The sequence below is a fragment of the Cynara cardunculus genome (assembly GCF_001531365.2).
Source record: "Cynara cardunculus var. scolymus isolate 2C chromosome LG 12, CcrdV1, whole genome shotgun sequence".
Lineage (NCBI taxonomy): Eukaryota > Viridiplantae > Streptophyta > Magnoliopsida > Asterales > Asteraceae > Cynara > Cynara cardunculus.
The window spans coordinates 26,403,533-26,418,860 of record NC_037539.1 but is presented as its reverse complement, the minus strand read 5'-3'; the positions used below and the strand labels follow the sequence as shown (position 1 = coordinate 26,418,860).

Sequence of the window (15,328 nt, the reverse complement as noted above, 5' to 3'; positions counted from 1 at the left end):
ATATGCATCACTGCATATCTACTATTGATAGATATAGTCATTTACAAAATATATATTTTATAATATATAATGCATCAATAAATAAATATATAGGTTATTTGGTTCTCACTTCTCTTTTTGTTTTCACATCAACCTAAGGGGTGTTTGCTTTATAGAATGGAATTTGATGGAATTTGAATTCATCAAAGTAATTTGACTTTGAAGGAATTTGAATGGAATTTAACCACGCATTTGGTTGATAGAAATTGGAATGAAATCTCTCAAAAGATTTGGAACAATCGTCTTTGTTTGGACTATCGCACTTACACCCTACCAACCACCATGTCACACTGTCATCATCACAGCTATCACCCTGTCCCACCCCTAACTAAACCCACCCCATCCCCGCATCACCACTCCTGCTCTATAGGTGAAGGTTGTTGGGGACAGATAGGGTGGGGGTAGAGTGGGGTAGTGGTGGGTTGGGATTGGGGGTAGGATGGGGTGAGGTGGGGTGAGTGGCAATTGTAACGGCAACAATAATAGTTTGATGATGGGGGTTAGGTTAGGGGCATGACAGTATTGGTAATAGCATGGTGTAGTAAGAATTTGCAATGAGTGACCGAGGGTGGGTGAGTTAGATGACAACAGTAGTAGGGGGGGGGAAGGTGGGGGGGTAAGGGTAAGGCATGACAAACAATAGTAACATGGTCGTAGTAGGTGGTGATGGAATTCAATTCCTTCCATTACCCCAAGAAATAACAAATTCATTAATTTATGGAATTTAATATAATTTGAAGGATTTCATTCATTTCAAGAAATAAACCAAACAAAGAAATTGAAATTTAATCAAAGAGATTTGTCATTCCAATTCGTTCGAAATTTTACAAACCAAACGAACACTAATACTATTGTGGTATTTGGTATCTTCAGGTAAACCGTCCATTAAAGTCCGTACTACTTATCTTTATTGATCACAAACTTTAGGTATTCTTATTGTTGACTTGAGAAATCGAGAACACATGTAAAATTCAAGAATTCGTCTTCAAATAAATTAACCAACACGTAAAATTCAAGAATTCGTCTCAATGAACAAAACATATTTCTGTCTCGAAAGACCGATGAAAAACGTCAAATGATCACAATATTAACCAAGGACCAATTATCATATTTCAATACACAATGCAAGTACACAACTCAATTCCACATATGGCACAAGCAATCAACACCGTATATATGATGATACATTTAACCGCGGAGCCATCATTATCACGAAATTAACCATTCGCACGGAACAGGCTCCATCAATGATCGAGTTTCGAGTCAAAATGGTACCATGAAGGCAAACAAAAACTAGTTCTTACCTCCGAATGTTGATTCTGGATTGAGACAACTTTGAAAATTGGTTGTTTCTCTCGACACGAGAAAAACCATAAGCTGCAAGATCTCAACGAAGAATTGTATTGATATCATCAATCTACATACATGTCATCAGGTTTGTCCTTTTGGTTTGAACCCATGGCATCCTCATAATTTGAAGATGGACCCTTGTTTTTCATTACGTGCTTGCACATTCTGAAGTAACCAATGATGATAATATGTCAGCAATATTGTCAAAATAAGAGAAAAGCTAACGAGTTGAAGGGTCAAGGATAAAAGCAAAACCAACTCAACCCGATTAAATCCCACCACAATTAGGGTTTCAGCCTCTGGGCAGAGAGGTGGTTTCTGTGAAGACCTGCTGCTTGTAAAAAGGCCAAATATTTGATGGACTATGTAGAATTGCAACACTTCATGAGTTCCTTTTATGAAATGACTAAACTACCCTTTTCAAACTCTTTTGACCACATTAAATCATGGTAACGAAACAAGTTTAGTATCAGAAAATTGAAATTTCCATGCGCTTAACATGGGTTTGTTTGATTTTGAGTTATTTTTAAGACCCTGTTTTCAAATGGGATATTCTGGGTTTGTCTGGTCTGGTCTGGTTTGGTTTGATTTGGTTTTATCGATGCAGTTGGAGTCCCAAGTCGGTTAGACTTGGAATATTTCTCCTCCATATATGTTGGAAGTTCCCTTTTCTCCTAAATGGCTCTAATGCAGAGTAATCTAATGGGATCTACATATTCTCACATATGCAATTGGATTTCTCCAAAGAATAGATTGAGCCAACCAGGCAAGCTAGAGGTGATTTTAAACGAGCTCAGTTTGGACTTGAGTTCATCAAGTTTGGCCCAAGTTCAACCTGGCTTCAAGCTCAAACCGGCTATAATTACAGCCATTGTTTAACTAGAGTAAGGTAAATAAATTGATACTTTATCGGCTTATGCCATTAAATTATAATGCTTAAAGTAATATCAGTGACCAAAAATTACGGTTGAAACTTACCTCTCAAGAACCTCTGCTTTTCGATTAATTTCACTTGAAAAGACTATAGGGTCAGCATTTTTGGGCATTGAATCCTGCAGTTGGGTTTTCTCGCGCAACCACTGCTCAGCTTTGCTGCATTCACTGTAAACCTGCCCAAAAGATGAGAAAATTAGGGCCTGTTTATTAGGAGCTAACTGGGACTTTTATTCGGGCAGCTATACATGACTTTGGTAGTGACTTAATGATATAGCAAGTGGCTTATTCAGTAAGCTTATAGGGGGAGCTCTATGCAAAAAGCCAAGTTTTTTTTTCACACTTGCCCCTCCCAATCAAAACACACTCCTCCCATCTATGAAAAAACCCTCCCAAACAAAAACCTTCCCAATCTGATTAATCCACACGGACGGTTTTATCCATACAGGATCTAATAGAAAACCAACCAAATAGCTCCTTACTCACCGATGAGGTTGCTGACATCATAATTAGTGTTCTTACAATAGGAAGATTTCTACCCCACTATTCCAAATGATATACCCGATATAAATGCAACAATTTAATTTTTGAGATGTCCCAAGATAAATGCAACATTTACCTTTTTGGCAATGTTTCAATCCGGGATTACCTCTTTTGTCCACCTTTATATCTTGCTCTGACAATATTCATTCTAACAAATTATAGAGTTCTTTGGCATTTTGGCAAGAAAGATTTTTAGACTGCAACGAAAAGCCAGGGACAATGGTTCAGAAAGCCTATCACAGTAACCTGTCTGATCAAACATCGCATTTATTTGGGGCATAAGGTATTTAGGGTTGCCACTACCAATGTTCTGCCCTTTGGGATAGGACAGGTCTGCGGACATCTCACCCTCCTGGACCCTACTTTTGGGTGGAATATACTAGGTTTGTATGGTTTGGTCTGGTTTGCAAAGTTGTACTCCAACCCCAGCTATCATATAAAAAACAGAAGAGGTTAGTTTCGTAAATAGAATGCTTATGTGGGACAGGTTAACATTATCGTCAACTAAAAACACTAGAACCATACCACGTCTTTCTCAGTAGGGGTCAGTGAATCTGCAGCCGTACGATATTCTGTAATACAATTTAACAGATTTCTTGTTGCTTGTGCTCGAGCATCTTCGTCCTTGTATCTACTTTCAATAGGATCTACCACCTACATTAACGAAGAAAATTAGATATGTATGGACTACTAGATATCAAAGTAGAAGTTCAGAATTAGACATTCGAGATACCTTTCTGAGATCCTCCAACCTTCCGGCATATACCAGCTCAGATTCATCATCACCGTCTTCATATAGCCAGTCTTCAGTTTCTTGCAGATTTCTAGAGATTCTCTCCTTCTCTTCCTCTGTGGCAAAGCTCCGGTACGAACTTAGAAGCTAAATCAAATGAATTCTTCTCAATCCGCATGCAGTATATTAAAGTGAAAAAGCACTAATAATTGGAGGTCCAAATGAAAACAACAAAAAGGCTGGAAACATAACAGAATCAACCATTAGATGGATTTGATCCAAGAGATGTGACTAGAACTTCATTTTCAAAACTAAGAATACCCCCCCCCCCCCGGGGGGGGGGGGTATTTCAATTGAAAATTTACAAATTATAATCAAAATTGGAGGGAAACAAATTATACCAAGAAAACCAGCATTTTATCACATTTAATTTGATATCCATATTGTTATACTTTTTCATCTGATTATTCATGTTTCCTGTTTCCAACCTTTCTGTTGTTTCCATTTGAACACTCCCCTATTTGGAAGAACTGAAATATTTGAAAATTTCTTCTTTTCTCCATTGAGCATAATGCAAATAAATCTAATGCAAAGATCATCCGCAGTTACTCTTTATAGCCCGAGGACACACCTTATTGCGTGTATCATAGACAAAAGCTTCGAGGGTGTTCTTCATTTCTTTAGTTCGCTCCATCTTTATGTCTTGTTCTGCCAACATCCTTTCTTTCTCTTGAGCATCTCGTACCTCATCTCTTGTTGTTCCACCATACACATTCTCAGAAACTGTAATATTCTGCCTACGTCTCTTGCCTTTTCTCGTTTCATCAGCCTGCACAGTGAAATGAAAATCCAACTTCAAGTTAAGGGCTGTTTGGTAGATACCGAATGATTTGGAGCAGAATGATTAAGAGGCTCTGTATGATTTAGGGTTTGTTTGTTAACAATGAGCTTAATGGGATTCATAGCTTATTCGATCAACTATAAATTGGTAGTGGCTTAATGATAAAGTTTGTGGCTTATTCTGTAAGCTTCTAGGGAGGAGCTTTATGCCAAAAGCCATGTTTTTACCAAACCTGTCCCTCCCAATTAAAAAGCACAGTCCTTCCATCTATGAAAAAACCCTCTCAATCAATACATACAGATTAATCCACACCAAGCTTTATCCATACAGGATTTGAGGAAAACCAACCAAACAGCCTCCTTAGTGTAAAATGAAAAGTGATTGTCTGGTAAACGTTTTGAATGCACAGTCTGAATAACAGAAAATTACCATTTAAAGCCTTTAAATGATTTAATACCGAAAAAAATATGACTTTCTGGTAAATCCCAGGCCAAATCACAAAAACATATAAAGATTTGATCAGCATGGAATCAAACATCATATGATGTTACTTACAGCGTGTGTTGTAGAAGGGCTAGAATCGGCATATTTGTAATCAGCAGCACCATTTGTCATATGATTGTCGACCACCTTCTGTTCTGAAGGCAGATTAGCATTGTTACTAGAGTACTCTTCTTCTATAAGCTGAAACAAGAAACACGAAAGAGGTAGATATCATAATTCTCATAGGATGCTGTTCCAGTAACAGACTAAAAACATGTACAAGAATCCAAGCAGAAGGTATACTTACAGAAGCAGATTCTATTGTTACAATTCCATGAAGGTTTAGGTGAACTCTAACTTTAACCTCCGCTTTTTCTGCACTCAACACTTGGAAAGGACCGATCTGGACATATTTAATGATTAACTCAACATCTTAACAGAAACATTGAAACTTGCATCATTAAAGGATCTTCAAAGAAAACCCTCAAGCTAAATTCCAAAGTGTTAGAAATTCCTCAATCTCAAACAGAAAATAGATTAACGGGTGATTGCAATTTGATCATATCCATTTGGAAAGGTTTGTGAAGAAGTTGATGAATACAAAAGCTTTTGAAAAATCATGCAGTAAACAAACATGAAGAGCAACTACGACGGATACACAAAAAGAAAGGAATCCGAGGATTTACAAAACGAAAGCGTACCCGGTATATCCCGGTCGGAAGTAGGGTCGGGGGATGGGTAGGTTGTACCCAGGGGCTGTTTACATGAAGACCCCCGCTTGTAAAAAGTTTGTAAGAGAAAGTTTTGCAAAAAAAATTGAAAATTGAAATAAATGTTCAAGGTAATTTTTGGTAGTGTAAGAAGAGTTTTGAAAAAGTAGAACACGTAAGTACAGGAAGCAAAAAGAAAAGAAAGTATAAAGCATTAATTATGATGAAAGCATAGAACAAAGTACGAGAAAGTAGATATAAACTGTAAGACAGGTAAGCAAGTGAAAAGGCTTTGTTCCAAAAGATCCACACCTATGGCACTCTTGACTGCTGCCAAAGGAACCCCCCCCCCCCCCTAATCTATACCAACGCCCTAGAAATCCGACTCTCTAACCACCCCAACCCACCCTTACCTCTCCCTCCACGATTTGCTTGTCCACCTTACAAGTCTCTACATATAATCTCCTACCCTAGCGATGTTTCTCCAAGAACTCCTATTGAAGGTCATGTCCTCGAAAATGTAAAACGCTTTCATGTCCAACCTCAACTGATCTCATGTCCTCCTTGGCCTGCCCCTCCTCACCCCCTCGACTGTAACACTCTTGACCCTCCTCACTGTCATTTGTCTCCTGCGAACGTACCTAAACCACCGCAATATTTTGTTATACCCTGGAGTCAAGTGGTTAAATCGGTCAATAAGTAGGTCAATAAGTAAAGATGGTCAAAATCAATAGAAGGGATAATATAAATAGGTGAAGGGATTGGAGGGAAAGGCATTCTGTTTTGTGTTCTGTTCAGGTGAGAGCCTTGGGAGAGTACTGGCCTCTCAAAAGCCAGCAATTCTGTAACTGTCTCGACATCTTCTATTCAACCATTTGATTCCTTTAACTTAAATTTCCTGGTGTGTAACAGTTGGTTTCAGAGCAAGTTTGATCCACACCATGCTTGGAAGATTAGAACCTAGGACTGTTGAAATCAAAGGGAGAAGAGGCATGTTGGCTGATGATTTCAGATTGTTAAGAAAAGAAATGGAGATTATGGAGTTGGTGGATCGATTAATCAAATCTTATGTTGAGCCATTGAAGAAGAAGATCGCCACGTCTGAGATAGAAAATGATTCAGAGAAGGATCTAGAGAGGGAAAACAGAACAGTAACTACAGAGAAGAAGGATGAAGACCGTTCAGATTCATACGGAATCTCGACGAATCCCGACTTAGGAGGAGAATCTGTTGAAGAATCACCACGGCTGCGACGGTCTCTGCAATTGCCACCGCTGTTGCCGTCGCCATCATCACCATCAGTGACCATACAGACAGTGCCGATGTCGTGGTTGCACGCTCTCCCGATGACATTTTTCCTTCAACCGTCGAACGGAAGACGAGAAATTGATCAAGCCAATACCCCTTCTCTCCAATAAGCTTCAATAGCAAGTAAATTTTTCAAAACCAATAACTCCATCCCCTGGCTGTGGCCAATTGTGCTTGTAGAGGCATGTTGAGGGGACATCACTATAACTCCATAAAAACACTCATGCCTAGAAGCATTCAAAACAATAACACTTGGTCGGTTGCAATCCATATACTTCCCATTAAAATTCCTCAAAGCAGACTCCAAAGACCATTGAATTATTCTTGCTGGCCTCTGCTGTCCCATACCCACCAAAGTATGATAACAACATTCGAAAAGCTTGTTGTTCTTGATATCTCTCTTCCCTTCCACGATCAAAAGAGAAGTCCTTTGGAATCTCTTCACTCCCCTTATAACCTTCTTCAGAGCATTCTATTCTTTGCCGATAGTGAATGAATTCCTCAAAATCAAGTTCTGACTATTTACACCTTTTATGCCCCCAAACTTTATGCTAGATTCAATCGTGGGTTGCACCTTCCCTATAGACCTGGTCCCTCTATCCAAACTTCAACCCCCCCCCCTTCCTTGAATTGGGCATTCCACTTATCATTCATTTCTATAAACCACCTACCCACTTGCGCAAGAATACAAGATGTTGACATTCTTGTCACCTCTTCACCCAAAGAAATTGCTTTGAAGACAATCCCATGAATACCGTCATTACATACATTAATATAGGAAACTTTCCTGGACTCCTTTTCATATTTGTGCATTTGAATCTGAGATATTTTCTCTAGTAGGTGTAACAGCCTTTCAGAGAATATCAATTTTCCAGAATCCACATGGCCCACAATAGCAAGTTTTATCTGATGGTCTTTAGCTTGGTCAAAAAGCGCTCAGTTTTATACTGTTATCGAAGATCAACTTTCCCCTTTTTAGGAATTTTAGAATTCCCAGATTTGGCTCTCACGATCATTTTGTCCAACTCCCCATAAATCATATTTGTTTGTATCTTAAAAATGGGAGCAAGTCTGTCCTCATCCACGTATCCTAAGCAATCCTTTAAATCAAATGTCTAAGACGCAGGAAAGGTTAGGGCTTCACTTCAAGTTGGCAACGAGCATTAATTTGTTGGAAGGATCGTTAGAAATTGACGGCTTTTTCAAGTTGGATGCAACTTAGGCATTCCATTAGGATCCAGACACCATATGTGCCAACAGCGACAGCGGTGGTGGTAGCGAAGGAGGCAGCGGTGGTGGTAGCAGGGGTGGCAGCAACAGTGATGGCGGCAGTAGTCTCCGATGATAGCCGCCTAATCACTCTCCCCTGTAAGCCGTTGACTACATGGAGGATGTGGAAGAGTCGGGTGTCATTTGTAATTGTACGCCTGACACAGGTTTGGGCCAAATTGAAATGTCTTCATTGAGCTTAGGCCAAACTGAAATATCTTTATTAGGCTTGGGCCAAAATAGGTTCATCAAATCAAAGCCCATCGCCTTTTCATTCAGCGATTGATTACTCGTAATCGATTCCTTTTCTAGGGTTGAAGATAACGGAAGCACAAGCGATGGTGAAGAGAGTGGTGATGGTGGTGATATCGATAGTGGCTGGGGTAATGGGGACGGTGACAGCGGTTGGTTTTTCCCTAACCCCACCCATTTCTGGTGATATCAACCTTTGCTTTCTGTTTGCTCCCTCTTCTTCTCCCTATCTATAATTCCTCCTTTCTTCCCCTGCAAATTCTTCTCCGTATTGTCCCTCTCCATGGCCACACCCTGTTTTAGAGTTAGAAACGGTTAACCAGATGAACACATGACTGTCTAGCGGAATTGACGAAGAATCATCGACTTCAGATCCTCCCATCGTGTAGAAGGTCTCATCAGATTCTCTCATCGAAACCATCTCAAAGCATCACCTTCAAAAGCTATAAACGACACATTGATTTGTTCCTCTGGACTCAATTGGTTTAACAAGAAGTACCTTTCAGCTCTAAGAATCCAGCCATCCGGATCCTTCCTGTCGAACGCTGGAATTTCGATTTCCCCCCTTTTACTGCCAAAAAAAGATTAGGATCATGATTATCTCCATTTTTTTCCAATTCCTCCCGATCCAGATGTGCCCTCACCATCTGATGACAGAGAAGAATTCAATTTGCTAACTATTTCATCTTGTTGCTTACTGATCCTCTCTATCTATTGCAAAATCTTCTGCATCCCTTTTTCGATCGATCCTACACTACTCTCCAGATAATCTACCTTTGTTGCCATACTCCTTGTCACCATCCCTAGATCATGGTTGCTCTTATACCAATTTGTTGTACTTTGGATCTAAAATTGTCGGTCGTGGATTGAATTCACAAGAAACGAAATCCCGATGGCATTCGAGAGGCCATGGACTCTCCTAAAGCTAACGCTCAAGTTACAATATCAATCAACAAACAAAATACCCTGAACAATTAGCTATCTACTTTATTTATACTATCCCGAGCCCACCAACTCTCCTAACCGCTACCAACATTGACTAGTTGACTTCCATACCCAGGTTATAACAGAAGATTAGGAGAACAAGATCAATCTATGACCCTAGTTAGAGGTAAAGTGTATCTGGCAAATGTAATTCACCAAGCAAGATCACAGCAAAATAGTTGGTCGACACACAAAGCTGGTATGGGACCCGACCTTTTAGACAAATACATTGAATAGGCCATTGTTCTTGTGTGTTGTTGCCGGAAACACGCCAACTACTACCAGAAAGGGCTTTACAATTGGGTATGCAATTCTGAGTCATTCTGGGAGGGCAGGATTGGTTGGCTTGATGGATAATTTGGGTGCTTTAGTTAAGATCCACAGCAGGTGGGATGTCAGTCAAATCTTTAATAGATGTGGAAAGGAGACATGGCAAGGTTTAAGTTGGGGATTCGGAAGCAATGGGGGAACTAGAAGATGCTCCTTCCAAAGACTTTGTGGCTACATGCTGCGATTGGTTTGTAAAGAAACGTTACATCAACCGGTACCAACAGGAACCAAAGCCTCCACCGCTACCATCAACACCATCAGTAGTCATTGATATAAAGAGTTGGAATCATTTCTTTGATTTCTTCCCACCTTGAGGACAAGGTGAAAGTTGGGGGGCCGGTATTGTTATACCCTGGGATCAAGTGGTAAAATCAGTCAATAAGTAGGTCAAGAAGTAAAGTCGAGCAATAAGTCAATAGAAGGGATAGAATAAATAGGTGAAGGGACTGGAGGGAAAAGCATTCTGTTTTGTGTGTTCAGTTTAGGCGAGAGCCTTGGGAGAGTACCGGCCTGAGAGGCCAGCAATTCTGCAACCTTCTCGATATCTTCTATTCAACCATTCGATTCCTTTAACCCTAAGTTTCCTAGTGTGGAACATATTCCTTCTATCAATTTATCTGTTACTGGTGCAACTTCAAACTCTGCCCAGAAGACCTGGTTTTAGTATCATGTCTAACATGGTCGAATCACAGGTCCATCTTAGTTATGTCACTTCCAACGTCCTCTCATGCAGCTTCTTTATTGCCAAACCCATACAAACAGTAGAGAGGCTTTTCCCTAAACCCAAGGATTTCCAAGAAACCCCAAATAGAAAAAAGCACTAGGAGAACAAACGGTAGTATGCACCAATAAATGTATAACACACACAAAACAACCTCAACATACTCATCCTGAAACCTCTTGCTATAGTGCCACTAACCCTGCATCCCCCTGGTCCACATGCTAGAGTGCCACTAACCCTGCCCGATTCTCTTTGGCATAAATGATTTCCAAGTGGAAAGTATAGCAAGAGGTTAGTGGAATAGCTGACTTTAGCATGGAATAGCTGACCTTGGAGTACCACTTACCGTGGAATAGCTGACTTTAGGTGGTACTCCAACAGGCAGGTCATTCTCATTGGCATAAATGATTTCCAAGTGGAAAGTATTACTTCTATGCAATGTAAGCATCTTAACACATGGAAATGGATGGCCTTTCAAAAACAAGACGCCATTGGGTAGTGTGATGTTTTTGCCTTCTTCTGTCTGAAGTCCAATAGAAAAAGGAAATGAATCTTGAACCTGCAAGGAAGAAGTAAATTAACATGAATCCTAAATAAATCGAGATGGCTAAACCTTTGGGAAATTTTGTGCAAATTAACTTCTTTAAAGAAGGCTATAGGAACGAGACTAAAGTCTATAACTTAAATAGGATATCTAAGTAAAAAAATGCACTAAGAGTTGAAAATCAAGTGTAGATGGAGTTTATTGAAAGTAAAGGAACTAGATCTTTTGAAAGAGTTGAGAAACAAAACTTGGCAATCACTACAGTGATTTAATGGTTATACAAACCAAGAATTCAATTTATCTAGAGCTGCCAACAACTATCATAGTCAAATACAGACAATATGGGATAGCAATTAAATTAAGACATGAACATAAACCAGGAAGAGGGTTCAGGGTAACTTGATATATAGTGCCATTTTGTTGTATGTTCTGTCTTTCTGTTGTGCTTGTGCCAGATGATAAAAAGTGATACATTTTTTCAAGTACACCAACTTTGATCTAGCATATAGACATAAGAATTATGATGATCGAAGTTTGTTTCTTTAACCTAACAAGATCTGGTTCCAAGTAAATAGGATTGATAGTCTTATCACTCATAATACTTGCTATAATTTCACATTGTGGACTAATTTCTAGATAATGTTCCATTAAAGGAAAATAATAGACATAAAGGGAAAGAAAAGTGAGATTTTACCTATCATAGGAGTATAAGGCAACACATATTCAAATTAGCCAAAGAACCACATTGTAAAAAAATGTATAACATCAAGATACATGCTGAAGTAAAACACCAATTCCTCATGCATCCTAAATCTTTCTTACCAATCTTACCAGAAAGGTATAACATTATGTTTGTGGTGTATGGTCTAAAATATGGAATGCTGAATAGCTCTACACTGTAAGAAACCATATCAGCCTAAACTGCTTTATAGAAACTCACTGTTCTTTACCAAAAAGAAATCTTGCTGTTAAGATACCTACGCCAACAGAACAAAACTATGATGCCCTTTAAGTTACTTGGCTTTATATATAACCAGGTATAAATTTTTAGACAGAATTTGACAACTTCTATATAGCCACTCTGTTCAGGAAAGGCACATGATTGACTTTTTACTAGTAGTTTTACACTTGCAAAGATCTAAATTGACAGCAATATACTAAACTAATGGTGGGGTTAAGCTACTTAAAGAAAGACATCAGTCAAATATCTGGAATCATTTGTGGAAGATTGGATGAGAAACTTGCTTAAGGTGATAAACATATTGGTTAGTAAAAGATTCCAGGTTGACCTATGTTGCAACTTGCAAGGATAGCCATGCAGGGATACGAAGGCATGACACATGAATAATGGGATCCAAAGATTGTTAAAGATTGAGAATATGGAAGTGTGCTTATATTGAGGTATACTGGTCTACACAACCAAACCAATAATAAAAGAAAAAACTTGTCTTATAATTCATACATTAAATACGCTAGACATGCTTATGTTCAGAACTTTATCATACTTTTATTTTTGCATATTGAGCTAGATTTAATCCACACTATTAAGAAAGGAATTTTGGTACGTCAACAACTCAACATCACCTAGGCTTCTTCTTGCACTCTAACAGCCATTAGGCTTAGGTTTTACTTTAGACACTGGGCCTTAGTTTTAATATTATTCATTGTGAATTTCCATCTCTCTCTTTATAAAGAAATGACTCAAAAGGCACCTCTCATACCCACAACTTCGTATCTGTTGTGTTTGTGGTCAACAATTCTGTGGTACGATCGACAATGAGGGTGTGCACTGCCCCCACCTGTCGTACCCTCAAAGAGCAACACCCTTGAAGCATCCATGCATTGAACAACTTGGTTAAATAATGCCAATTGCATCTACACATCAGTCCCTTACTCCCTTATTTTCTTTAGAAGGAGATTTCATCAATACAGGTTTCCTGTCATTTCAGTTTTGAATTAAACATGATGCTACAGTAGTCTACGTTCATCTTGTAAGCGGACTTGGTGATTGAAAATGATAAGCAGGATGCACAGAATTAATGAATTAACATAAAGTAAGGCAAAAATGTGAGAAACATAAACCGAAGATAGACCCGTGCAAGAGTTTCTGTGAGATCACAATCTGGTTAGTTTCACTAGAGATCTGTGTGGGTAAATCCATCGCCATTAACATGGTATCTTCATTTGAGAGTACTTGAAACATATTGGAAATAGCATAATACACAGTAAGTGATGGATCAATCAATATCTCTTTTCATAGTTTCATTCACACAGGTTGTCTACAGAAAATTAAAAGAGTTATGGACTTTTCAACCCATTATTTTTGTGAAATGCAAAAGATGCTAAACTTTGCAAGTATCACGGATTTTGGACAAAAAGTGTCAAGTATTTAGCTAGCCTTTAGATTTAGATGATGCATCCCAAGTTCCCAACTGGCTCATTCTTGCAAAGTATAGCAGTTTCCTTTTCTTTTTCACAAGAAAGTATTTTGATTATGAAAAATAAAAGTCCGATGGTTTAAGAGGAGACTAGATCAAAAGTATATGATGCATATGCATTGGAGATTTGCAAAAGAAAAGAAGACAGTATTAGAGACAGACCTCATACTCTCTAACTCGGAAAGTCGGGCTAAGCATTGCACACTGAAGTGCACATCCTCTAGCAACACACTCGCTTGCATTTAACGTCCTCCTTGGTTCTCTTCCAAAGAGAGTAGATAATTTCCTCATAATAGCTGGTATTCGGGAACCAGAACCAACAAGCTCGACAGAATATATTTTATCAACACTTAGTCCCGCATCATTTACAGCTTTATGACAAGGAATGCTAATTCTTTCAAGCAAGTTGGAACACAGATCCTCAAAATCATCTCTCTTTATGAAGCCTTTGACATCTTTCTCATCCATTAAGCATTCGATATTAAGCGGTGCTTCTGGATTCGCACTTAAAACTTTCTTCAGCTTCTCACAAGATGACCTTAGCCTTATACAAGCTCGAGTATTTGAATAAACATCAATATTGTACTGTTCCCTAAACTTTGCCGCAAAATATTTAAACAAAACTTCATCGAAATCTCTACCACCCAAATGGTTATCAAAAGAATGGGACAGAACTTTCATATGACCTTGTTCAAAAGCCACAACTGTAATCTGAGTGTCACAATGTCCAATGTCAACAAACACAACATTTGTAGGTCCTGAATCGGCAAAATCAGTCTTGTAAATACCATAACCTAGTGCAGTTGCAGTACAATCATGCATCAATCTCAATGGTCTTAAACCTCCGATATGTGCAGCATCAAGATAAGCACGCCTTTGCACGTCTGTAAAGTATGACGGAATCCCAATCACACAATCTGAAACAGGGATTTCAAGATTTTTCTCGGCCATTTGTTTTAAATGTGCAAACAGCATCCCCAGTATCTGAATGGGCGTAAATGTGCATCTTTCATTCAAATACTGTAAATGAATCAAAATACCACCATCAGGGGCCTCACTAGTCTCGAATGGCAGCAACTTAAGATCATCCTGCACCCAGGAATTCTTATATTTGGTTCCTATCAACCTCTTAACCTGAGAAATAGTGGATCTAGGGTTCATAGTAGCAGATGCAGCCCCTGCAGAACCCAAGAACCGTTGCTTCTCACCGAAAGACACCACAGCAGGCGTCTCACGGTTTGATTCATCATTTAACAATACATCAATCCCACGGTGCCTTGCGGCTGCAATAACACAGTTTTCGTTCCCAATATCAAACCCAATCACACTCATTTCAAAATTTCCTCGGAAAGTATTACCCAATGTCTGATTCAGTTATGAACCCTACCTACACCTAAAGCATTTTAACAAACAGTTAGCTCTTATAACTCCTAATTAAACGAATTAATCAAAGACCAAAGAGCATACAGAATCTTGATTGCAAAATGCAGCATTGAGGTTTTACTAAACCTACAAAATTGTGTAATTGTCGCAACTCAAAACCTGATTCATCAATCAGAATTTCTCAAATTAGAATCCTGATCGTTGAGAAGACATTTAAACTAGTAGTCTAGTATTTAGCCGTTGATACGAAACACACCCAATAAATCAGACGATCCAATTTCAAAAAAATGCGCAGAAACCCATACAAATAACAGTTATAATATCATCGAAGACAAGATTGAGATTGAAAAACCATACCCTATTAACTATCGCGTGAGCTTTTTCTCCGAGAGACCTAAATGACCGATAGATATCTCCAAGATTGTTCCCAAACTGGAAAAATAGAATAATCCCCAAAGATCTATTCA

At 38.8% G+C, this 15,328-nt stretch overlaps 1 protein-coding gene across 2 annotated transcripts; it reads right to left on the bottom strand.

Annotated features, from left to right (window-relative positions):
• Window positions 1-1,081: 1,081 nt before the first annotated feature.
• On the bottom strand, window positions 1,082-15,273 carry LOC112522698 (heat shock 70 kDa protein 16-like). 2 transcript variants are annotated; one of them, XM_025131987.1, is made up of 10 exons: window positions 15,219-15,273; window positions 13,641-14,871; window positions 10,843-11,055; window positions 5,230-5,325; window positions 4,995-5,123; window positions 4,230-4,427; window positions 3,599-3,745; window positions 3,391-3,519; window positions 2,368-2,498; window positions 1,082-1,554 (listed from the first exon to the last, which is right to left on the bottom strand). In XM_025131987.1, exons 2-10 carry the CDS (start codon window positions 14,808-14,810, stop codon window positions 1,452-1,454), a joined length of 2,316 nt encoding a protein of 771 aa, XP_024987755.1. In that variant the 5' UTR covers window positions 14,811-14,871; window positions 15,219-15,273; the 3' UTR covers window positions 1,082-1,451. The 2 variants fall into 2 exon arrangements, with proteins under 2 accessions (XP_024987755.1, XP_024987756.1); XM_025131988.1 differs by lacking the exons at window positions 1,082-1,554; window positions 2,368-2,498 and adding an exon at window positions 2,738-3,294.
• Between the last annotated feature and the right edge of the window lie 55 nt (window positions 15,274-15,328).

Coding starts and splice junctions, on each gene's coding strand:
- LOC112522698 (XM_025131987.1), bottom strand. CDS start 14,810: ATGAGTGTGATTGGGTTTGATATTGGGAACGAAAACTGTGTTATTGCA. Junction 5,124..5,229: donor TAACAATAGAATCTGCTTCT/GTAAGTATACCT, acceptor TTCTTGTTTCAG/CTTATAGAAGAAGAGTACTC. Junction 2,499..3,390: donor CCCCTACTGAGAAAGACGTG/GTATGGTTCTAG, acceptor TCTTTTGGGCAG/GTTTACAGTGAATGCAGCAA.